The sequence below is a fragment of the Pseudonaja textilis genome, chromosome 5 (genome assembly GCF_049901715.1).
Source record: "Pseudonaja textilis isolate UNSWEBS1 chromosome 5, rPseTex1.2, whole genome shotgun sequence".
NCBI classification, from domain to species: Eukaryota; Metazoa; Chordata; class Lepidosauria; order Squamata; family Elapidae; genus Pseudonaja; species Pseudonaja textilis.
The window spans coordinates 70,603,278-70,626,760 of record NC_141994.1 but is presented as its reverse complement, the minus strand read 5'-3'; the positions used below and the strand labels follow the sequence as shown (position 1 = coordinate 70,626,760).

The window sequence follows — 23,483 nt, the reverse complement described above, 5'->3', positions numbered from 1 at the left end:
CAAACTGATATGCTGTTGTCTTATTGACTTCCAACCTATTAATGTCTTACCCAGCATTATGGCTGTTCCCGAAGTCGACTTTCTTGTGTCTCTTTCTGATGCAAAACTAGCATCTGCATAAGCACTCAGTATTAGATCACCTTTTGGTTCTAGATACAGTGCATGGTTTAATGTTCCTTTAAGATATCTTAAAATTCTCTTTAATGCTTTCCAATGACATTGAAGTGGATCGTTATTATGTCATGCCAGTTGATTAACACCATAAGCTATATCTGGCCTTGACCAATTGCTAATGTATGATAAGCTATCAATCAAAGATTGATATATTACCTTATCAAACTTGGGACTTTGAGCATCCATTTTGCAAATATCCTGACTCATTGGAGTCTTTGCAGTCTTACAAAGTTCCATCTTATAATCTATTAGCAATTTAGATATCTTATCCTCCTGAGATATCTTAAAACCTTTCTGTGTTTTCAGTATATTCAAACCTAGATATTTCTTTATCTCCCCTAATTGCTTGATTTTTATTTTCTTAGCTAATGATGCTATTATTTTATTGGCTTCATCATTAGTTTCTGTAATCAAAGCAATATCATCTGTGAATAATAGTAATAATGATATTTTCCCATTTGTCTCCCTTTTAAATAGACATGGATCGGCTAAACCAGCTTTAAACCCTATATTGTTTAGTTCCTTTACAATATACTGGTTCCATTCATAGCCTGATTGTTTAAGACCATAGAGGCTCTTTTTTAACAACCAATAATCATTATTATTTTCACCTTTAAATCCAATAGGTTTTTTCATGTATACAGTATGTCTTAGTGGAGCGTGCAAGTAAGCAGTTTCTACATCTAGATGGTTGACTATATATTTCTTACTTGCTGCCCACACTAAAACTGCCCTTAATGTTGCTGCTTTAAGGCTAGGTGCAAATACCTCATCATAGTCATTGGCATTTTGTCTAAAACCTTGGCCTACTAATCGTGCCTTATGGATTATATTACCATCTTTTTCAGTTTTTATCTTAAAAATCCATTTGCAGCCAATGGGTTTTATATCAACAGGTAATCTCGCATTTTCATATACTTTCATATCCTTTAAGGATTTCAATTCCTTATTCATTGCTGCATACCAACTTTCCTTATCTTTAGTAGGATAGATGTTTATTTCATCTACAGTATATGGAACTTTATTAATCTGGCACACTGTGTTAGCCTGGTATCTATCAGGCGGTCTAGATATTCGTGTAGTTCTTCTGGGAATTGCAGGGCTTGTATGAGGACTTTTTGAATTACTACCTGTTCATGTTCCTCAGCTTGCTCAGCTATTGGTACTATTTCTTCCTTTATGGGCTCTATCTCTGCCTGTATTTCTCTCTTTACTTTATTCTTAAAGTTACAGGGATAATTAATGGGATTTCTATAGGATTCAATAATTACTTCTTTATTGTTATCCTGTTCTAACTTATCCCATCCTACGTGTTTCTAGAAATTGGGCATTGGCACTACATAACACCTTAGATGTGCCTTTCTCCCAAAATCTATATGCCCTATGGTTTGCTTGGTAACCAACGAAGAATAATTGTTTAGCTCTATGTTGCCCTTTACGCCTGAGTTGTGTAGGGATATGCACCCATGCTGGTGCACCAAATGTGTGCAGGTAACTCAGATCAGGCTTCCTGCCATGCCACATGGTGAATGGTATTTCACCAGTAGTTGTGTTAACAACGTTGTTCAATATGTTATTAGCACACATTGTGGCCTCCCCACAAAGAATCAGGTAATCCAGAATCAGTTAACATTGTTCTAACCATTGCCTGTAGTGTTTGGCCTCTTCTCTCAATAAATGCGTTGTGTTGTGGTCTGTATGGTGCAGATTTCTTGTGCTCTATTCCAGCTACCTTTAATCTATTCTGGAATTTGCTGTTAACAAATTCCGTACCATTATCTGTCACCAGGGTTATCAGTTGCCGTTTAGACTTTCTTTCTGCAAATTTTAACCAGTTGAAGAAATGTTGATATGTTTCAGTTTTGCTTTTCATTAGGTAGCAAACCCATATCTAGAATAATGGTCCATAATGCTCAGTATATATTGAGCACCCCCATACTGGGTTTCTTTGGACCTATAATGTCTGCAAATACTACTTCTAAAGGTTCTTTAATTTTGAAACCATTTAGCCTATTTGCAGGCAATATTTTACTCTTATCTTCACAGCAGACATTACAACGCAAATATTTATCACAAGGTTTTAACCTTATTCCATCAGATAACTCTACTGTACGTTTTAGCATTTTAAAATTTACATGCCCCAAACGCCTATGCAATAAATGGATACATTCATTATGAGGCTTTATATTGTTAAATACAGTCTGTGCCTCCCTTTCTTACTATCATGTAATACATACAATGTTCCATTTAAAGCTGCAGTTACCCTTTTGTTACCTTTTTCAATTATGCAATTATTATCCTTAAATGTAATTACATAACCTAGTTTGTCTAATACCCTTACAGAAAGCAAGTTCACCTTTAACTGTGGTACATACAACATTTTTATATCCTGGTTTAAACATGGACAGTATGCAATACCTTCTCCCTTGGCCTTGAGGTTCCAGCCATTAGCAAGTGATATATGTTGAGAGCTTGTAGACAGTTTTATAAATTTTGTCTTATCTCTTGTGATGCAGTGGGATGCACCACTGTCCACCACCCATAAATCATTCTTCACATCACAGTTGCTAAACGTGGCTAGTTCAAAAAATTTCTTTGGCTTTTTTACATTCTGGCTTTTTTCTTTTCTGCAGAATCTTGCCAAATGTCCTCTGCCTCCACAATTAAAAACACTTTTTAATTGTGTATGCCGTCGAAGATAAATTCTCTTCTTCCGGGTGCTTTAATTTACTTAGCTTGTTTCTTTCAAGCTTTAAAGATAATTTCTCTTCTTTATTAGGTTTATCTTCTCTCAGCTGGTCACGTTCACACCTTCTTCTAGCTTCTTCTAATAGCCTGCCGGTAATCTCGGTTAATGATAAACTATCTTTTGGCAATACTTCTAAAGCAGTCACATAATCATCATAGCTTTGATCTAATGAAGACAGTATGATGTATACTTGTTGCAACTCATTAAATATAAGCTCTTTTTCTTGTAATTCCTGAAAAATGCTCTTCATACAATTTAAATGAGTTAACATGTCTCCATTCTTCTGAAGATGTGTTCGAAATAGTTTACGTGTAAGATATATATGAGCTCCTACACTGTCCCGAACATATATCTTCCTGAGGTTCTCCCAGCAGTTTGCAGCATTTTCCTCTCCACGGATATGGATAAGTTGCTGGTCAGAGAGAGTCAGTCCTATGATGCATAAAGCCTGCTCATTCTTTCGTTTATAGTCTTGTATCTTTTTGTCATCCTCTTCAACATTAGGATCTAAGTTAGTCACATCTGGTGGGTTTGTTATTATGTCCCACAAACCTTCTCTTCGAGAAGTAAACTACATTTCATTGACCATGAAACATAGTTTGTTCCCTCTAGTCTGGATATCATGGACAGATTTGGCAAATTTACTTGTGCCATTGCTCTTCAGATATGTAACTATTTAAAAACTACTGAAAAAAAACTGTTTTTACAGTAATGTGCAACTCACACCAACTCTCATTGCTATATCCTAGTTAGTTAGACTGTGCGCACTGGGCCCATAACCAATGTTAGTGATTGGGGACAAACCCCCAAACAGAATGTGCAGCAGCAGTCAAACCAGGCAGCCAAATGAGAGAGGAAGGGCCCTAGAGTTTACACACACTGATGACAAACACTGTTTTTTGTAGTTTAAATAGTTGTTTAATCCAATTAGAGTTTAAACATTGTCAATCAGTCCATATGTCATTCACAAATATATCCATTCAGTAACTTAGTCCATTTACTAGTCAGTTCTATATCCTTATCTGCTTGTAAAGATATCCTCTTCTCTGATACCTTTCCTCCCGAAGACAACACTGAGTATTCACAGGATATCAGCACATCAATGAAAATAGTCCTTTCGTTCAGGTATTCAAACAGTTGTAGCAAACAGTAGCAAACAAAACAGTAGCAAGCAGATAACAAGCAGAGAGATGTTAGGTTTCTCTTACTGCCTTTTATTGCCGTTTGTAACCGCACCCTTAATTAGTTAATTACAAGCAGTTTGGTGCTTAAAGCTACAAGTTACAAACACCCAAACCTTGGTTTATATATTTATTCACCCAAACTTGGTTGGTGTATCAATGTTATACCCAACAAAATGTGCGTAGAATTGGGGCCTTGATACATTTTCCATTTTAAGTTAAACTCCACTTTCCATACCTGTCACTAAAAGGCAGAAACTAAACTGGAGTATAAAAGAAGGTGACATGTACCATATCTTTCAAAAATCCTGGAGCATTTTTATTTTCCAACAATTGATAAAATAATTCCCATATCATATAATATTCAGTTTGTTCTTTTTCTTTAATTGCCAGTTGTTAATCTGTTCATTTTTGTACATTCTAATATTTTTCTAATCACATTCTTCTATCGGAATTTTTTCACTTTTCCAGGTTTGAGTAAATACTATTGCAGCTATAGTTAATACATGAATAATTAAGTACATTTTTTCTTTAGTATAAAAATGGAAGTTAGAAATTAAATATATGAATATAGAGTGGAAGGAGTTAAGAAGGGGATGGTCACTTGGATCTTTCTGAAAAAATGAATGCATGACTGTTCTTTTGATGCTTTGACAGGTACTTGGCCTAGGGTGACAATTCTGTGGCACTGACTCTATGGGTAAAGGAAGGTGTTATAAATTTGCATACTTGTAATACTGCATTTTGATTGGTCCGCCAATGCTGATTACTGATTGGTTCTTACTGAATACTAGAATACTGTTTTGTAATTGGTCCGCCTGACGGTGGGAAGTTTAAGGATCCATCATTGGCCGTGAGCTGTGAGCAGCCGCTATAAAAGAGGCTGCCACGGCTCCAGTTTTGTTGAAGTTACTGAAAACAAATAAAGAGCTGAATTCACACTGGTCTCTAGCCAGATCTGTTCCTGCGACAGAACACTGGTGATGAGGATGGGATTCTGAGACAAGGAGACCAGTGAAGCACATGGCAATGAGAGCCGAGCAACCAACGAAATGGCCGGCAACAACTCGCCACCCGTATTGTTCAACGCAGCGGAAGAGGACTGGAAATCATACATTGACAGATTCCTCATGTTCCTTGTGAGCAACGAGCTGCAGGGGATAACCGATCAAAGGAAGAGACCCGTGTTCCTGACGCACTATGGGCCCACAGTCTTCAAAATGGCCAAGGCATTGGCCAAGCCCCAGGACGTTAAACAGATTTGAATCGACTACTGAGAGCCCATTATGCGCCAACTGTCTCCAGCCTTATCCGGAGATACGAATTCTACAAACGAAACCAACGAGAAGGCGAGAGCATCGGGGATTTCGTGGTGGCTCTAAGGGACATTGGAGTGGCGTGTGAGTTCCTCAACATGGACGAAGCCAAGAGAGACCGTGTGGTCCTCAGACTGAGAGACCTTACCCTACAAAGCCGACTGCTGGCCCAACCCACTATCACCATGACCGAGGCCATCGCTGAAGCTACCACTGCTGAAGCAGCGAAAAAATCAGCAGCCACTATGTGGCTAATGAATACAGCAACCCAAGAAACTCAGGGTGACCCGAGACAAGCCCGAGACAAGAAGCCAGAGGGCACTCAGAAACCCACCACAACCACAACTACCCACCATGAGGACATTGATTCCTCGCCCGACACGGTTGATGAGGAAGAAGACATACATAGGCTCCAGTCGGAATGAAATTGGCGAACGAAGAAGGAAAGGAAATCGGAATTCCATTGCACCGGGTGTGGAGGGGGGCATTCAAATGCAAAAGACTGCAATTTGGCGTCAGCATGGCCCCAGGCATTTTCCAAAGCCTGATGGAGCGCCTTCTGCAAGGACTCAAGGTGGTGGTTCCATATTTTGATGATGTATTGGTATCCGCCGGGGACAAAAGGCAACTGAAGGAGCGGTTGAGGGAAGTTTTGCGAAGATTTAGAGAAGCGGGACTCAAAGTCAAAAGAGAGAAATGCCAGCTAGCCACAAATCAGGTTGAGTTCCTGGGATACCTCATAGATCAAGAAGGGATCCACCCCACTGGAAAAAAAAAAAGAGCAATCAAAGAAGCATCCAGACCCATTCCAGGGAGTTAAAGACTCGTTGACATCCGAATCTGTGCTAATTCAATACAGCGACACCCTGCCACTAACGGTCACCTCCGATGCATCACCATTCGGAGTCGGCGCCATCCTCAGCTACACCTTACCCAATGGCAGAGAGGCACCGATCACCTTCTACTCCAAAACACTGTCAAAGACAGAAAGGAACTATAGCCAACTGGACAGAGAAGCCCTAGCTGCAATAATGGGGGTCAAATGATTTCATGAATACCTCTACGGTAGGACATTCTCACTAATTACAGACCACAAGCCACTATTGGGAATACTCGTGGGGAACAGGGCCACTCCCAACATCCTATCACTATGAATGACACGGTGGTCAGAGTTCTTTGCCTCTTACAACTACAAGTTAATCCACCGGCCAGGAAAGGACATATTCCATGCGGACGCCCTGAGCCGTTCACCCCTATGTGACCTGGAAGACGATCCAGCACCGACAACGTCCATCTTACAAATTGAGACATTACCCAACCTTCTGATCACCACATCAGACATCGCGAAAGAAACTGCAAAAGATACACTGATGGCATGGATTTTAAACTGGGTAGGTAAGGGTTGGCCGGAAACTGATAATGACAAAACCTTTAAACCTTTCTGTAACCGACAAGCTGAGCTCTCAACTTTGAAGGGATGTGTACTGTGGGGGGATAGGGTTATCATTCCAAAAATGCTGCAGGAGAAAGTACTGTATATGTTGCATGAAGGACACCCAGGTATCATAAAAATGAAACCCCTGGCCAGGAGTTATGTATGATGGCCAGGAATGGACAAGGACATTGAAACATGGGTGGGAACATGCACTAAATGCCAAAAGTCCAGACCTACCCCCACTCCAGCACCTATCCTCGACTGGGAGACACCAAGGGGCCCCTGGTTTAGGATCCACATAGATTTCGGTGGACCCACAAAAGGACATACATTTTTAATTATAGTAGATGCTTACTCCAATTGGCTGGAGGTAAGCATCATGCACTCCACAACGACAGAAGCCGTCATCAAACAACTAAGAAAATTATTCGCAACGCATGGGTTACTGGATCTATTGGTGTCAGACAACGGGCCACAGTTCACGGCATTGTCATTTGAAAAATTCCTCACTGAACAGGGCATATGGCATGCCCTAACTGCGCCCGTTTGAATAGCTACAAACGGACGGGCAGAACGCATGGTTCGGTATACCAAAGAGGCATTAGATAAACCAGACACGGGTGACATCCAAGACAAAATCTATAAAATGCTAACCATCCAACATATAACACCAAACACCACAACTAATAAGAGCCCAGCAGAACTCTTGATGGGCAGGAAACTATGGTTGCACCTGGATAGATTGCACTCCACATACAACCCTGAAAAGCCACCAGACTCCTCCAGTAAGTACCGCACATTTACAACAGGAGATCTGGTATACGCAAAAAACCTTACAGGGGACCCACTTTGGATACCGGCTAGAATAATCCAAATAACGGGACCCTGGTAATACAGACTAGACATGGAGGATGGAAGAAACTGGAAAAGACACATAGACCAACTGCGGTCTAGAACAATAGAAAGAAACACCGACAACCCTAGGAGCGAGGGAGCAGAACATACCCACCCACAAACATATCAAACAATAATAAAGCAAGAGAGGGGGGTGGGTTTCCTCATGCGCGAATAAAAGGGGAAGGGGAGACCCTCCACTAACACAACAAACAACAAATCACCAACCAACACTGCCAGCAGGCCTGTCAAGAAATCAAAACTACTTACCTGCAGACGACTTCAAAAGAAGGGAGCTGGCAGAGAAAACCAACACGAAGCCACTCCTGGAAGAAGCAGCCGAGCCGACTCAACCAGCCCAGGTAGACCGGGTGGGAGCGGCCTGGCTGATTCACCCTTCCAGGAGGTACCACGGAGAAAGATGGGAGAGACAGCGATCCCATCCGAACCAGCTGAAGACAACACCGCAACTGAATTGTGCAGGTCAAGTAGGAACCATAAAAGCCCCACCTACTTACGTGACTACGTAATGTAGGTTGGACCAAACCAAGTGGGGAGGGGTGTTATATATTTGCTACTTGTAATACTGCATTTTGAGTGGTCCGCCAATGCTGATTACTAATTGGTTCTTACTGAATACTAGAATACTATTTCGTAATTGGTCCGCCTGACGGCAGAAAGTTTAAGGAGCCGTCATTGGCCATGAGTCGCGAGTAGCCACTATAAAAGAGGCTGCCATGGCTCCAGTTTTGTTGAAGTTACTGAGAACAAATAAAGAGCTGAATTCCCACTGGTTTCGAGTCAGATCTCTTCTTGCGACAGAACAGGAGGGGACAGACCAGATTAAAGCTTTGGAAGCCAAGAACCCAAAGCTAAAAAGTACCCCACAGATTAGCTGTATTTAGCCTCGGTTCCATTCAATTACAGAGAAGGGCCTAACAAGTATCAGCATGGTGTGGTGGATATCTGGTCACGTTGCAAAGAGCAAATTCATTCATTCAATCATTCAAACATAAGGAAAAGACAATTTCTAACAGAGGAATAAAAATCAAAGTATGGGAAATATTATATTTGGTGTAGTCCGAAATGAGGCCAACAGAATTCTTTTGGTCTAGTTCCAGGTGAACACTGAGATGAACTATATACCAGTAATTCATAAATCCGCCCTCTTGACATATTTACTCACCTCTGATGGCTGAGTCAGTTCCACAGAAATCCCACCCTAGGTCAGACACCTGTCAATCCATCAAAAGAACAGTCACGCACGTATTTCCTCAGAAAGATAACAGGAAATAGCCAGAATATAAATCTTGGAGCAGAGACCTCCATCTACATTGTGACTCTTCTCTGTCTCCCTGACTTCTTCTGGCCCACAAGCAAGAGATTGGTTGCACTTGTGAGTATTCTGCTGGGTAAGCCACTGTGGGATATTTTGTGATTGGCTGCAGCCGTTGTCAAAACTATCTTGTGCAAATGCTTGAATTATGCTCTTTCCTCCTGGATATAGTCACTGTTGTTTGCCTAGATGGCAGCTTTTGGTTCCTACAACTCGATCTTCTATCAGAAGCAGTAGGATTGTTAAATTAATTACAGTTAATGTGGGCAAAGAGTTTTAAGCATCTAGCCCTCTTGCTGCCATGAAGCACAGACCGGAAATCCCCTCTAATATCTGGGTTACCTGCCTGTGGATTTGTCAGATACAGAACTGCTGTTTGGAATTGCAGATAGGGCAACAAAACCTTCACAGAAAGCTGCATGGACCCAGAAAGTGACACTAGTTAAAGACTGCACTTGGAATACGGAGTTCGGTTTAGGTTCCCACGATACAAAACAGATGTTGGCCCCATGGAAAGAGTGCAGAGAAGGGGAACAAAAATGAGAAGGAGTCTGGAGGCTAAAACATGTGGGGAACACTTGGAGGGATTGGGAATGTCTAATTTAAAAAAGAGAAGGCCTGGGGGTTGACATGATAGCCATCTTCCAGCACTTGAGAGGCCGTCACAGCGAGACAATATATCCTCCAAAGCCCTTGGGAGAAGGGCAAGAAGAAGATCCCCATTGTCCAATGTGAGCAAAGAGGTATAAGGACCTTATACTGTACTTAGGCTACCAGGTTTGGAAACGAGCCCCAAGACATGGGTTTCTTGCCTGTGGATTTGTTAGACCCAGAGACGACACAACTGCTGCAACACCATTCATGTAACCTTGAGATGAATTCTTAGAAATCTCCTGGGCACCAGAAACAAGGATCTCCTCCTTTACTCTCTTGAGAGAAAGATATTCGTCATTTGGAATCAAGTCCAAAGAGTTGCCCATCCCTGCTTTAGAAGGCACCAAATAATATTCATTTAAGAGTGTTTGAGAAATTAGTTCTTGGCCCACCAGCAGCAGGGAAGCATTGAGTCCAGGGGCAGGATGAGAACACCAGCTCCAGGGAGGCAGGAATAATTGTATGGGCATATTATTTATTTGTTTGGTAGATTTTTATCCTGCCTGCCTGCTTTATTGTGCTTCCCTTTTGGATGCAGTAAATTGTCTCCCCACCATCCCTGTTCCTCCTCCTCTCTCTTTTGCCCCTTCTTTCTCCACAGCTGAGGCCTCTTCCTGTTCCCAAGAGCCGTTTTGGAAAAACTCCCTCTTTCTCTTTTCTTTCCTTTCCTTTCCTTCTTTCTTTACTCTCCCTTTGCTTTACCTTTTCATCCCTTCCTTTCCTCTCCCTTTCTTTTCTCTTTTCTTTCGTTCCTCTCTTTCCCCTTCTTCATCTAATCACCGCTTCACTCCACTTCCCACAAGGCCCTTCCTCCTCTCTCTTCTCCCTTTTCCTTCTCCTCAGCTGACATTCCTCCTGTAAAATTCCTCTTTGTTGCAAAGGGACTCTTTGAGAAACCTTCCCCTTCCCTTCCTTCCCCTCCCCTCTTGCCTACTTTCTTCCTATCCCTTCCTTTCCTTTTTCCTTTCCTTTCTTTCTTTTCTTCTCCCTCTCTTTCCTGTCTTCCTTTTCCTTTCTTTCTTCCCCCTTTCCTTCTCTGACTCTTTACAACTTCTCTCATCTTCTCAGATTCCCACACTTCCTTCCAGAAAGGTAAACAATCTGGTTGGCCTCCTCAAGAGGACCAGCTGGGCGTGATGAGTCCTTGGCCAAGCCCAACCTCAAGGTTATTCTTAGATTCTTGGTGGAAAATGGCTAAATTCTTCTTCTTCTTCTCTTTTTGAGGCAGAACAATTCCACTAGAAGGACCGACCAAGCGCACAGCCATGTTGCTTCTGTGGACCTTCCTCTCCCTGGCTGCCTCTTTCCTCCTGCCTGCCACAGGGGAGGTGGGGAGCAGTTTCGACTCCTGCAAGCAATTCTTCTTGGGTGGGAAACCCCCCAATTTGGTGCCAATGAATCCGGCCAGAATCTGCCAGTTCTATAAAAACAGTTATCAATTTGCCACAATGTATGACTAGGATTGGCGCATCCCCCTGTTCTCAGCATATAAATACCGATTTGAAGAGAGTGACCCACAGAGGGACTGGAAGATTGAACCACAGGTAAAAGGACTTCCCAATTTTTTTTAGCTAAACTTTCATGAAATGGACGCCATGTTAGAGGAACAGTGAGGGTTTAGGAAATAAGGCAAGACAGTGAACGTAGGAATTATGTGTACATTATTTGTACAAAAATTCCCAGGATATTTTTAGGAGCTTTGCCCTAAGGACATTGTCTACATTGGCAAGGTCCTACTTCCACCTTTCCCCAAAGAATCAAAGTCAGAGAGCCCAGATCCCCAAATTTCAAGCTCCAGGAATGTGTATTCATTACTAGAGGAAAGTTTAAAGTGGGCTCCCCAAGAGGGTCAGCCTCAATTTCCAGAATTCCAGAAACGGCCCAACTATGCAAACCCCCATGGCAGCAACCCCACACCCCATTCCCTGGCTGACTCGTGGTAGATCTTTCCCCAGATTCAGGGTGTTTGATTCTGTCTTGTGTGAATGCCAATCAGGCACGTTGCTTGTCTTTTCTTATTCCTAGCTTGCAATGCCTTGGGACCATCAATGCAAAGGCATGGAATCGGAACAGGATTGTGCAATCGACCCCCAGGAACTTGCAAAGAGTCAGGCAGTTTTGAAGGATTACGCAGGCGCTTTGTCCTACATCAAGGGGCAGCTGGCACCATTTTTCCATCAACCGGATCAGGATAGCAAAGATGCAACCTTCACCTTAACCAACGTCGTGCCCCAGTTTAAAGATCTTGCTAATGGATACTGGAAGCAATGCATAAGCAATATGAGAAAAGACACAGATGGATGTGGTGAAACGTATGTCATTACGGGTGCGGTACCCGGTGAAGGTTCGATCTCTGAAGGCAGAGTGAATAAGCCCAGTTATATCTGGACTGCCGTTTGTTGTGTGTATCCAAACCTCCAGAAAACTTCCTGGGGATTCATTGCTGACAATACATGGAATCACTTAGACAGGCTTAACTTGAGGCAAATAGAACAAAATCTTCAAGTCAAATACGGGAAGCCCATTAATCTTTTCAATGGTGCTTGCTATTCCTCTGGCTAATAATAATAAGGTCCCTCTCTGTCTGCCAAACAGAGTTCACAGAGCAAAAGAAAAAGAAAAAAAAGCAAAGAATATACGTAGCAGCTTAGTTGTTCAACATATGGAATGAATGCAGTTATTATAATCCTAGTTTGATCTGTATTATAGTTTTTTTTGGCTCAATCTTGTGAAAATTCAGGCTGTTTGATTAGTTTGTGGTTCAGATTGGGGAGCAAACCCAGAAAATACATTAATCCAGTCATGAGATGAAGGGTGCAATGATGACACAGCTAAAACAGTTTCTTGTTTGTCACACTTTGGATGGGCTTTCTGATTACAACCCATGTGTAACTTGTTGGAAAAGAAACTGCAGTGAAAAGGAACAGTTTTTAGTCCATTGCACTCTGACGGTGGGAAGAAGATCCTTAGGAATCAAATTTCATTTCATGCTAAAGGGGGCTTAGATTTGACACAGGTAGTTCTCAACTTACAACCATTTAATAACTGTTTGAATTTATGGCAACATTTAAAAGAAAGACTTGCAATCTATGTATGACTATTGCAGTGTCCCATGGTCCCATGATCAAAATGTGGACGCTTGGCATGTATTTAGGATACTTGCAGTGTCCTGAAGGTTGTAAAATTGGGTGTGACTCACTTAACAATAACATCGCTTAGTGACAGATTTCCAGTTCCAATTGTGGTCAAACGTTGATGCCTTCCTGTATGTAACTGCCTGAACGCTTTCTCTATTGATTTCTTAGTTCTTGCAATAAACTTGCTTATCAAAGATCTGTGTCCTTGAGTCACTTTACAGTATGATCAATCTAGGAAAAACTGACCATTCAATTTTGCACAGTATTATCAATCAGTCAGTCAGTCAATTGATAAATCAATCAATCAATCAATCAATCAGGGGTATGTGTGTGGGATGTGGGAGCATGGAAAAAGCACATTGCCAATAGTTCCATTTCTCCCCCCGCCCCCTTATGTTGGCCTTGACTGATAGATTAAATCTCATTAAGTTGGTGTCAGATCTGTTGTAACCCAGGTTGCCTAGGCAGATGCAGGCTTTCATAAAGTCATTCATTGCTCTGCTATCCCATGGCCCTAGAATGGCTGGTAAAATCTTCATCCCAATCTTTCCCAAAGGCAGCCACCCACCCCTGGGTTCAAGGTCTACTAGGCAAGGTCTGGTCTACTAGGCAAGGTCTACTAGGCAAGGTCTGAAAACAGGGTAGAAACGTGATCCGAAGCAGAGTTTTTCCAAGGCCCGGGAAGAGCTTGTCAAAGCAAAACAATTGTCCCGGGAGAAGACACCCTCCCCCAGTATCTGCTTAAAACAGCTCAAACCAGGTGTTCCTTGTGAGGAAAAGCATGGATTGGTCAATCAATCCATCAATCAATGTTTTAAATCAATCAGGGGGCTGTGGATAGGGAGGAGCAGGTAGCAGGGACATTGCTAAAGAGTTCTATTTTGGCCCTGATTGATTCATTAATTGATTAAAAGCCATTGAGTGGGTTAAAATCATAGAGAACAAAGAGATTGATGATGGAGTGGTCATCTAGATCTAATAATCCTGAACTCTTGAGGTTCTTCACTTAGAAACTCTGGATTCAACCTGGCTTAATTCTAAATAAGCGTGCATAGAATTGGGGCCTTAATACATTTTCCATTCTAAGTTAAATTCCACTTTCCAAACCTGTCACTAAAAGGCAGAATCTAAACTGGAGTGTAAAAGCAGGTGACACGCTTGTCTGGTTTAAAAAGGTTTGTCTGTTTTTTTTCAGTCTTGTTGGAGGAAACATTTAGCAATAAAGGCTGTAAAATTGTTGTTGCAATCCCTGCTTTGTGATTGTGGAAATCCCCCTACCTTAACCTGGATTGGATAGGTTGTCTGAAAATGATTTTGGCCGGAAACCCTAGTAGTAACGTTGATAACCCCAATTCCAGATGAGCTTAATCTAGTACAGATTACAGACTAGATTAAGGTATAGTTGTTTTCCTAACTAACATGTAGAGATGTTAGAACTCCACATCAGGTAGCAAAAACTTCCCAGCAAGATGAACTAATTCAGAAATTCTAGGAGTGCTTTGTACAGTACTGGTACACTTGGATTAGTGCGTCCATTTCTGGATACCAGGATACAAAAATGATGTTGGGACCAGAAGTGGTTTCATCAGGTTCTGACCAGTTCTGGAGAACTGGTAGCAGAGAACCGGCCAATCCCACCTCTGACTGGCCCCACCCCCATCTATTTTCTGCCTCCCGAGTCCCAGATGATTGGCTGGGTCTTCTTTGGTTGCCCTGCACAGGAGAATAGAGTTGGAAAGCAGGTTAATGGGGTGGGGAAGGAATGGGATTTTGCAGTAACCTTCCTCCAGGAGTGAGGTGGGAATGGAGATTTTACAGTATCCTTCCCCTGCCACACCCACGAAGCCATGCCGATCAAGTCACACCCACAGAATCAGTAGTAAAAAAAAAAAACCACCACAGTTTGGGACCCTAGAAAATGCGGAGAAAAGCAACAAAGTTGATAAAGGGCCTGGAGGTTAAACCATATCATGAATGATGGAGTAATTGAGTATGTCTAATCTAACAAAGAGAAGGACTAGAGATGATAGGATAGCCATCTTCCAGTACTTGAGGGCAGGGGTGGGATTCTATCAGTTCGCACCTATTCACCAGAACCGGTTGTTCACATTCTAAGCAGTTTAGAGAACCGGTTGTTGGAAGAAATTACTGGGCTAATCCTGTAAGGCAGGAAGGAAACATTCTGGTGTCGCTTACAGAAACTGCCTCTCCATTAACCCTTCTGGCAGGACTGGACTTCCTATCTCAGGAACTTCTCTGGTGTTTTTTTTCCCCTCCTTTGCTGGTACTTTGCTTGTGTGGAGTGACCATTCAAAGTCACAATGGCACTGAAAAAAGTGACTTATGACCATTTTTCACACTTACAACTGTTGCAGTATCCCTACAGTCATGAGAGGCCAGGTGAGGAGATGTGTGCCACGATGTGGGTGATATTGAGTTGGCCACTCCCAGCCAATAACATGATCACCAAGTCACGTTCACCCAGTCACATGACCACCAAGCTACGCATCACCTAAGCCACTCCCACAAATTAAAAATTTGAAACCCACCACTGGGGTTCACACAGAGCAACTCATGGTGGCTTAGAAGGTTAGAAAAACACAATATAAAAGAAATAAAAAATAATAAAAAAATAATGAAGTAATAAGATAATAAGTAACTGTGTTACGACTAGGGGGGCATGGTGATTCAGCGGTTAAAGATGCTGAGCTTGTAAAGCTGACAGCTTGGGTTCGAAACAAGAGTGCCGCATGATGAGTGAGCTCCTGTTCTTTGCCTCAGCTCCTGCTCAGCTAACACTTCAAAAGCATGCAAAGTAGAGAAATAGGTACCACTTTGATGGGAATATAGCTGTGTTCTGTGCATCTCGGTGTATAGTCACATAACTATAGAAATTTCTTTGGACAATGCTGGCTCCCAAAGCTAATAAACAGAGATGAATGTTAGGAATATAAGTCACTAACAGGTATTTGGGTTGGAAATATATAAACCAGGCTAAATATTTTAAAACTGTATCTTTAAGAAAATGCAAAACTGTAAATAGGTGTGTTTCTCAAACGGCCATAGGATGGAGCCAGAAGCCTGGTTTGTCTTAGTCTTAGTCTCAGAAGAGAGTGTGAGTCAGTCTCTGTTTCCTTCTGTTGGAGAATATTGCCATTCCTCATAATTGACTGGTATTCATGGATTTGATGTAAGTCTGTTTTTGACACTGGACTTTGTTATTGGATTATCGCTGGATTGAAAACTGACTGATTTACCTGTGAATGATTTTGGACTGCTTTTTTTGAACTTTGCTTTAATCCTTTCTGGAAGTAAAAGCCTACATTTACTGTACAGTGTATCTGTGTGCTGTGTGTGTATTATTCAAACACTACTCTCAAATACGTCTCCCTGTATGTGCTCATTCTCCTAATGGAGAATTACCTCAACAATGAGCACTGTTGCCCCTTATAGATGGACATGGCTGGACAGGGGAAGCCATCACCTTTATGTTATGATGAGGGATTCAGGCCAAAATCCTTTTCAGCCAACCTATCCAATCCAAGTTTAGGCAGTGAGATTTTTTTCTGCAACCAAAACAGATCATAGCAATTTAACAGCCTTAATTGCTAAATGTTTTTCTGCAGCCAAAGTGAAGCAAATGGACCAATCTGGAGGTTCTTTTTGAACCACACCAACATGTCACCTGCTTTTATATAATGTTGATGCTGCCTTTTAGTAGCTGGTATGGAAAATGGAATTTAACTTAAAATGGAAAATGTATGAACGCCTCAGTTCTATGCACCCTTCCTTAGAATTAATCCACGTTGGAGCCAGAAGTTTCTATATGAAGAACTGGAGAATTCAGAATTATTGGACCTATTGGACCACACCATATACAACTCTTCGTTTGCTAAGATTTGACTCCAGCTTAGTGGCATTTAATCAATCAATCCATCAATTAATCAATGAAGAGAAATAGAGAAAAACATGAAACTATTAGTATTGCAGCAAATCCTGGGTCCAATTCAGGACACAAGACCATGAAGGGTTGGAGAAGACAGGTTTATTTGCGCAAAGGTTCGGAGCATTAACATGTCAAATTCTGAACCCTGGGCTATTCCCAAAATGGAATGGTCAAATTTCTAGATTGATATACTGAAAGTCACACACAAGGACACAGATCTTTGATAAGTAAGTTTATTGGATGAAGTAAGAAAGCTATTGAGACAGAATTCTAGCAGTCCTACATACAAGGATTGCGTGCAAGACACTTTTTTCAACATTGACATAACATCATACAAACAAATTGTCATAACTTGAGGACTACTTGTAGCAAATATAAGCGTTATATAGCATAAAATCAAATTTGATGCCTACAGGGCCTCTTCACTCCCACACAGCCCATTGGATTGAAAATTGTTCCTTCCCGCTGCAGTTTCTTTTTTAACAAATTATGCATGGGTTGAAATCACATAAAGCCCATCCAACCTCTAAACTCAAATAAACAAGATCCTGTTTTAGTTGCGTCAGCACTTTGCCCTTCATCTGATTATTGGATTCATTTATTTTCTGCTGTTGCTAAATAATCTAAAGCATAGTCTAATTAAACAATCTGGAATTTCACAACATTTAGCAGGAAAAAGAAAAAAGCTACAGATCAAAATTAAAATTAACTGCATTCTTTCCATATGTAGAACAACTAAGCTGCTTGGTTTGTACTTTGATTTCATTTGCTCTGGGAGCTCAGTTAACAAGCATTATTGAAAAGATCAATTCTTTTCTTCCTGTAGTGTTTAGCAAGTTTTCCTTGCAGCTCCCTCAAGGTAAGATAGTCTACGTTATTCTTGTTATTGTCAGCAATGACTGCCCAGGATCTTTTGCCTTTTTCAAGCACACAACAACCTGCAGCCCAGATATAACTGGGTATATTCACTCTGTTATTGATTAATTTATTGCCAGGTACAGAACCCACAAGGATATATGTTTCACGGCACCCGTCTGTATTTATATGTTCTTCATATTCTCTCCATTGTCCCTGATTTAGGGTACTAAGCTGGGGCACGATGTTGGTTAAGGTGAAGGTTGCATCTTTGCTATCCTGATCTGGTTGATGGGACGGTGGCACCAAGTGTCCCCTGTCCTCCCAAACAGCCTCTTGGTAATCCCGGTCAACAGCCTGGCTGCTTTCCAAGAGCTTTCGGTTAATCCCAAAGGGTGATTCCAATTCCATGCTTTTTCGATTGTGATCCTGAGGCAGGGCAAGCTAGGAATAAGAAAAGACAAGCATTGTCTCTGATTGGCATTTCCACAACGCTGAGTCGAAGACCCTGAGTCTGGGGAAAGAACTGTCATAAGTCATATGGGGAATGGGGTGTGGGATACTCCGCCAAGACAGATTGGACAGCATCTGCCAGGCATCCCAGCTCACAGGGCAGTTTCTGGGAATTCTGCAAATTGAAACTCCAAATTGTTGTTCTTGAGAAGCCCACCTTAAACTATCTTCCAATACGGAATACACTACAGTGGTGGTATTCAATTTTTGTTACTCCTGGTTCTGTGGGGGTGGCTTGTGGATATGGTGTGGCTTGGTGGGTGTGGCCTGGTGGGCATGGCAGAATGATGTTACTACAAAATCTCCATTCCCTCCTCACCCCATTAGCCTGCTTTCCAGTTCCGTTCTCCTGTGCAGGGCAACCAAAGAAGACCCAGCCAATCAGCTGGGACTCAGGAGGCAGAGAATAGAGGGGGGTGGGGCCAGTTAGAGGTGGGATTTGCCAGTTCACCGAACTACTCAAGATTTCCGTTACTGGTTCTCCAGAACCTGTCAGAACTGGCTGAACACCACCTCTGAACTCCCATTGACCTTGAAATGTCAGGGTGATCTCTGAACTTGGTTCTTTGGGGAAAGAATCAGATGGAAGTAAGACCTTTGCCAATGTGGACAGTGAGGTGAACCGAATCCTTACAGTCTTTGCTCCTGGGGGACCCTGGGAATAATTATGTATAAATCACTCTGAAATCTACTGTCTTGCCTTATTTCCTAACCACTGACTGTTCCTTAAAGGTTGCCTCTATCTGATGAATGTTTAGCTTCAGGATAGGAGCTCCTCTTACCTGCGGTTCAATCATCCAGTCCTCTGATCGTTCACCTGCACCAGGTTTATACTTATATGCCGAGTACATGGGGATGCGCCGAGTCCTGTCGTACATTGTGGCAAACCGATACTGGTTTCTATACCTCTGGCAGATTCTGGCTGGATTCATTGGGCGCAAATTGGGGGGTTTCCCACCCAAGAAGAACTGATTGCAGGGTCTGAAACTTTGTACCACCTCCCCAGTTGCAGGCAGGAGAAAAGAGGGAGCCAGGGAGAGGAAGATCCACAGCAGCAACATGGCTGTGCGTTTGGTCAGTTGGCCTTTCAAGTGGAACTTTTCTGGCTGAAAAAGAAAAAGAATAATGACAAATCTCTGATTTAGCAATTCTTCCTTTTTCCATGAAGAACTGCAGAACTGCAGAAGAAACGAGGCAGCCAGGGAGAGGATATACAGAAGCAACATGGCCGGGTGCTTGGGTGATCCTCTACTCTAAGGGAATCTTTCTGCACACAAAAAAAGTGAGAATAGAATAATGATAAATTTGATTCTGCAAAGTTCCATGACGAATGTGAGAATGGGTTTGAGGTTGGGTTTTGCTGGGGGCGCCTGAAGTCCAGCTGGTCCTCCTGGTCATATGGAGGCCAACCAGGTTGTTTTCACTTCTGGATGGAAGAGCGGGATGGTGGGAAGGAAAGAGAACTGATAAACAGGCAAAGGTGGGAAGGGTGAGGAAGGAAAGGAAAAGGAAGAAAGAAAAGAGAGGGAGGAAGAAGGAAAGAAATTAAAAAGGAAAGGAAATTGATGAATTGGATGGGAGGAGAGAGGAAAGAAGGAAGGAAAGGAAAGGAAAGGAAAGGAGGAAAGGAAGAGAGGAGAGGAGATAGGAAATAGGAAAGGAGAAGAGAGGAGAGGAGAGGGAAGGGAAGGAAGAAAAGGAAGAAAGGAAAGGAAATTGATGAATTGGATGGAGGAGAGAGGAAAGAAGGAAAGGAAAGGAAAGGAGAAAGGAAAGGAGATAGGAAAGGAGAAGAGAGGAGAGGAGAGGGAAGGGAAGGGAAGAAAAGGAAGAGAAAGGAAAGGAAATTGATTAATTGGATGGGAGGAGAGGAAAGAAGGAAAGGAAAGGAGAAAGGAAAGGAGATAGGAAGAAGAAGAGAGAAGAGGAGAGGGAGAAGAGGGGAGAGGAGAGAGGGAGAGAGAGGAAAGGGAAGGAAGGAAATTGATTAATTGGGTGGGAGGAGAGAGCAAAGAAGGAAAGGAAAGGAAAGGAAAGGAGAAAGGAAAGGAGATAGGGAAGGAGAAGAGGAGAGGAGAGGAAAAGAAAGGGGGTTGATTACTTGGATGGGAGGAGAGGAAAGAAGGAAACAAAGAAGGAGAAAGGAAAGGAGAGGAGGGGGTGACGGAGGGCTGGGAAGGAAGGGCAGGGAAGTGAAAAGTTTTCTCAAACAGACTCTTAGGAACAGACAAGAGTCTCACTGGAGTGGCCACAGATGAGAGAAAGAAGCAACAGAAGGAAGACAAAAAAAAACCCCAGGGCTGGTATGGGAATGGAAGTGGTGAATAGATAAGGAAGAGAGAAGAGCAGAAGGAAATGAAAGAGAAAAAGAGGGGGAAGAAAAAGAAAGGAAAGAAAGGAAAGATGTAGGCAGGAGGAAGAACAGGGATGGTGGAGTGTAAACTTACTGCATCAAATAGGGAAGCCAACAGCTATCAGGAAGGTTGGGGTTTGTGAAGAAGCACGGGGACTTAGGAGCAGAGCCAAAGGGTGGATATGTTCATTGGGGGAATCGGTGGGGTCTTTCAAGGTATTCATTCCAGACTGTGTCTCAAAATATCTCACATTCTCAGCCAGAATCCTCCCAAACAGCAAACCATCTAGAAAGCAACTGCTACGGATGCCCCTCTTCTGAGGGGGCTGTTGCCAGGGGAGCTGCCTGCTGTTTCAGCCCCTCCAGGACAATGTTCCCATTGACATCAAGCTGGCCCCTTCCTTCCATTCAGGAAACACCTAACTTCCCCTCCATCATTCTCTCACCCATCTCAGCTTGCTTTTATCTTTCTTTCAGGGAAAGTTGAGTCCCGGGGTGGGATTCAAATTTTTTAACAAAATTTGGTGGGTTCTGTGGGCGTGGCTTAGTCGGTGGGCGTGGCTTGGTGGTCATGTTATTGGCTGGGCATGGCCAACTCAATATCACCCACATCGTGGTACACATCTCCTTGCCTGGCCTCTCCTGACTGTAGGGATACTGCAACAGTTGTAAGTGTGAAAAATGGTCATAAGTCACTTTTTTCAGTGCCAGACTTAGAAGCAGAGCCAAAGGGTGGGTATGTTCATTGGGGTCTTTCAAAGTTATACAAGAAGCTGCAGGCCATAACCAAACACCCAACAGTGACTTACCCAGCAGAATACTCACAAGGGCAACAATCTCTTGCTTGTAGACCAGGAAGTCAGGTAGACAGAAAAGAATCACAGTGCAGATGGAGGCCCCTGCTCCAAGATTTATATTCTCCCTACTTCCTCTTATCCTTTTGATACTTCACTTGCTGACCTTTTTTGTGGAAGTGATCGTGTTGCAACAGAGTGTTAAAGCTGTGGAGGTCAAGAACCCCAAAGCTAATAAGCAGTACACAGATTATCTATATTTGGCACTCTCCATTTAAATTGCCAAGAAGGGACTAGAAAAAAAATATCAGGCCATGCTGCAAAGACCAAACATCAAGGAAAATACAATTTCCAAGCGAGGAATAGGAATCCAAGTATGGCAAATATAATGAAAGGTGTACTCAGCTGTGAGGCCAGCATCTTCTAGTGAATCTTGAGAGCCATTCTGTACAAATCATTCTTCAATTCAACATCCTGCCATATTTTTAGATTTCCTTTGCACTGGGTTGGTTGGACTTTTAACCGGAATCCCTGTGCCTGAAAAAGAGAAAGAAGAATGATAAAGTCTTCCTCCTGCATGAAGAAGTCAAGAGGTCCTTGAGATTGGCTTTGGCCAAGTGCATGCAAAGTCCAGCTGGTCCACCTAGTCACATGGAGGCCAACCAGATGGAGGCTCTTCCACTTCTAGATGGAAGAGCGGGAATGTGCAAAGGGAAGCTGTGAACAGGTAAAGAAGGGAAGAAGAAAGAAAGGAAAAGGGATAGGAAAGAGAGGGAAGAAAGAGAAAAGGTTTCTCAAAGAGACTCTTGGGAACAAACAAGAGTTTGACAGGAGGAAGCTCAGCTGAGAAGAAGGAAGAAGAAGAACGGAAAGGAAGAAGAACAGAGAGACTGTTAATGCTTTCGGATTGCAGTTATCAGTTTCCAACTTACGGCTTCAAATATCCAGTTATGATCAATTGGAGGATTCCTGCTACTGAGTTAGCTGAGACAGCTTCAGGAGGCATGGAGGGAAGCCAACTACACATATACACACAAACCCACACTCAAGCATTCCTTTTTCTTCTTCTTCTTCTTCTTCTTCTTCTTCTTCTTCTTCTTCTTCTTCTTCTTCTTCTTCTTCTTCTTCTTCTTCTTCTTCTTCTTCTTCTTCTTCTTCTTCTTCTTCTTCTTCTTCTTCTTCTTCTTCTTCTTCTGCCACTTGTATGTTAGTCAGATGGGAGAGAGCTTCCTGTTATATGAGGTTTTATCCTTAACAGATAATCAGAATTGGAAGGGACCTTATAGGTCATCTAGTCCAACCCCCTGCCCAAGCGGGAGACCCTACACCATGTCGGATAAATGGCAGTCCAATCTCTTCTTGAAAGTCTCAAGTGATGGTGTTCCCACAACTTCCAAGGGCAAAGCTGTTCCATTGGTTACTTGTTCTCACGGTCAGAACGTTTCTCTTTATTTCCAGGTTGAATCATATCTTCCTAGGAGGGCAATCAACTTATCCTTGGATGCTTTCCAGACCTTAACAAATTATTCGTGAATTCATTTAGTCAGCAGAAGATTGATCTGATCATAGGTCCTGTAAGGGAAAAAGAAAAAAAATGGTATCTTTCTCTTCACTTGGAACTGAACCAGGTGGATATTTCTTCCAACAACTGTATACATGCATGTTATGCCTCACCTGTATCCACAGGTGAGCAATCACAATTCAGAAGTTCCAAAAATATAAGGAACCAAAAACAAACTCCAACCAAGATAACTGCTGAAGTTTTTCCAGTCCTCAGCAGTAATTCCGATATCTGTTTGGTAAACCTGAAGTGCCTATGAATCACAATGCCTCAGAGAATCTTCACAAGACTTTCGCTCTAACAAGACACTTTGCTTCTGGCAAATTTCTCAAGCCAATCCATTTCCTTTTATCCCCTAAGGGGGCATGTTAGTCTCATCAATTAATTATCGGCTCGACGCTTCCTTCCCGATTGAGATTGAGGTCTCAATCTCCGTCTATTTCTCCCATCAAGCCAGGATCCCTCCAAGTTCTCCTCCTCTCCTGAAACCTCTCGCCCATTTTCCTGATTATCTACCACTGGCTGCTGCATAATCAGAGAGGGAGACTCGGGGGAGGTAGAAGACTCTGACAGCTCTAATAAATT

The 23,483-nt window shown here is 42.4% G+C and overlaps 1 protein-coding gene and 1 pseudogene across 2 annotated transcripts; one reads left to right on the top strand and one right to left on the bottom strand.

Moving 5' to 3' along the window:
• Window positions 1–5,940: 5,940 nt before the first annotated feature.
• LOC113454430 (endonuclease domain-containing 1 protein-like) lies at window positions 5,941–13,070 on the top strand (annotated as a pseudogene). Its single transcript, XR_015743962.1, has 3 exons — window positions 5,941–6,059; window positions 10,968–11,283; window positions 11,765–13,070. The product of XR_015743962.1 is annotated as an endonuclease domain-containing 1 protein-like (transcript).
• Window positions 13,071–17,041: 3,971 nt separating this feature from the next.
• On the bottom strand, window positions 17,042–21,480 carry LOC148125685 (endonuclease domain-containing 1 protein-like). Its single transcript, XM_087935337.1, has 3 exons — window positions 21,369–21,480; window positions 18,973–19,296; window positions 17,042–18,121 (listed from the first exon to the last, which is right to left on the bottom strand). Exons 2-3 carry the CDS (start codon window positions 19,249–19,251, stop codon window positions 17,606–17,608), a joined length of 795 nt encoding a protein of 264 aa, XP_087791463.1. The 5' UTR covers window positions 19,252–19,296; window positions 21,369–21,480; the 3' UTR covers window positions 17,042–17,605.
• Between the last annotated feature and the right edge of the window lie 2,003 nt (window positions 21,481–23,483).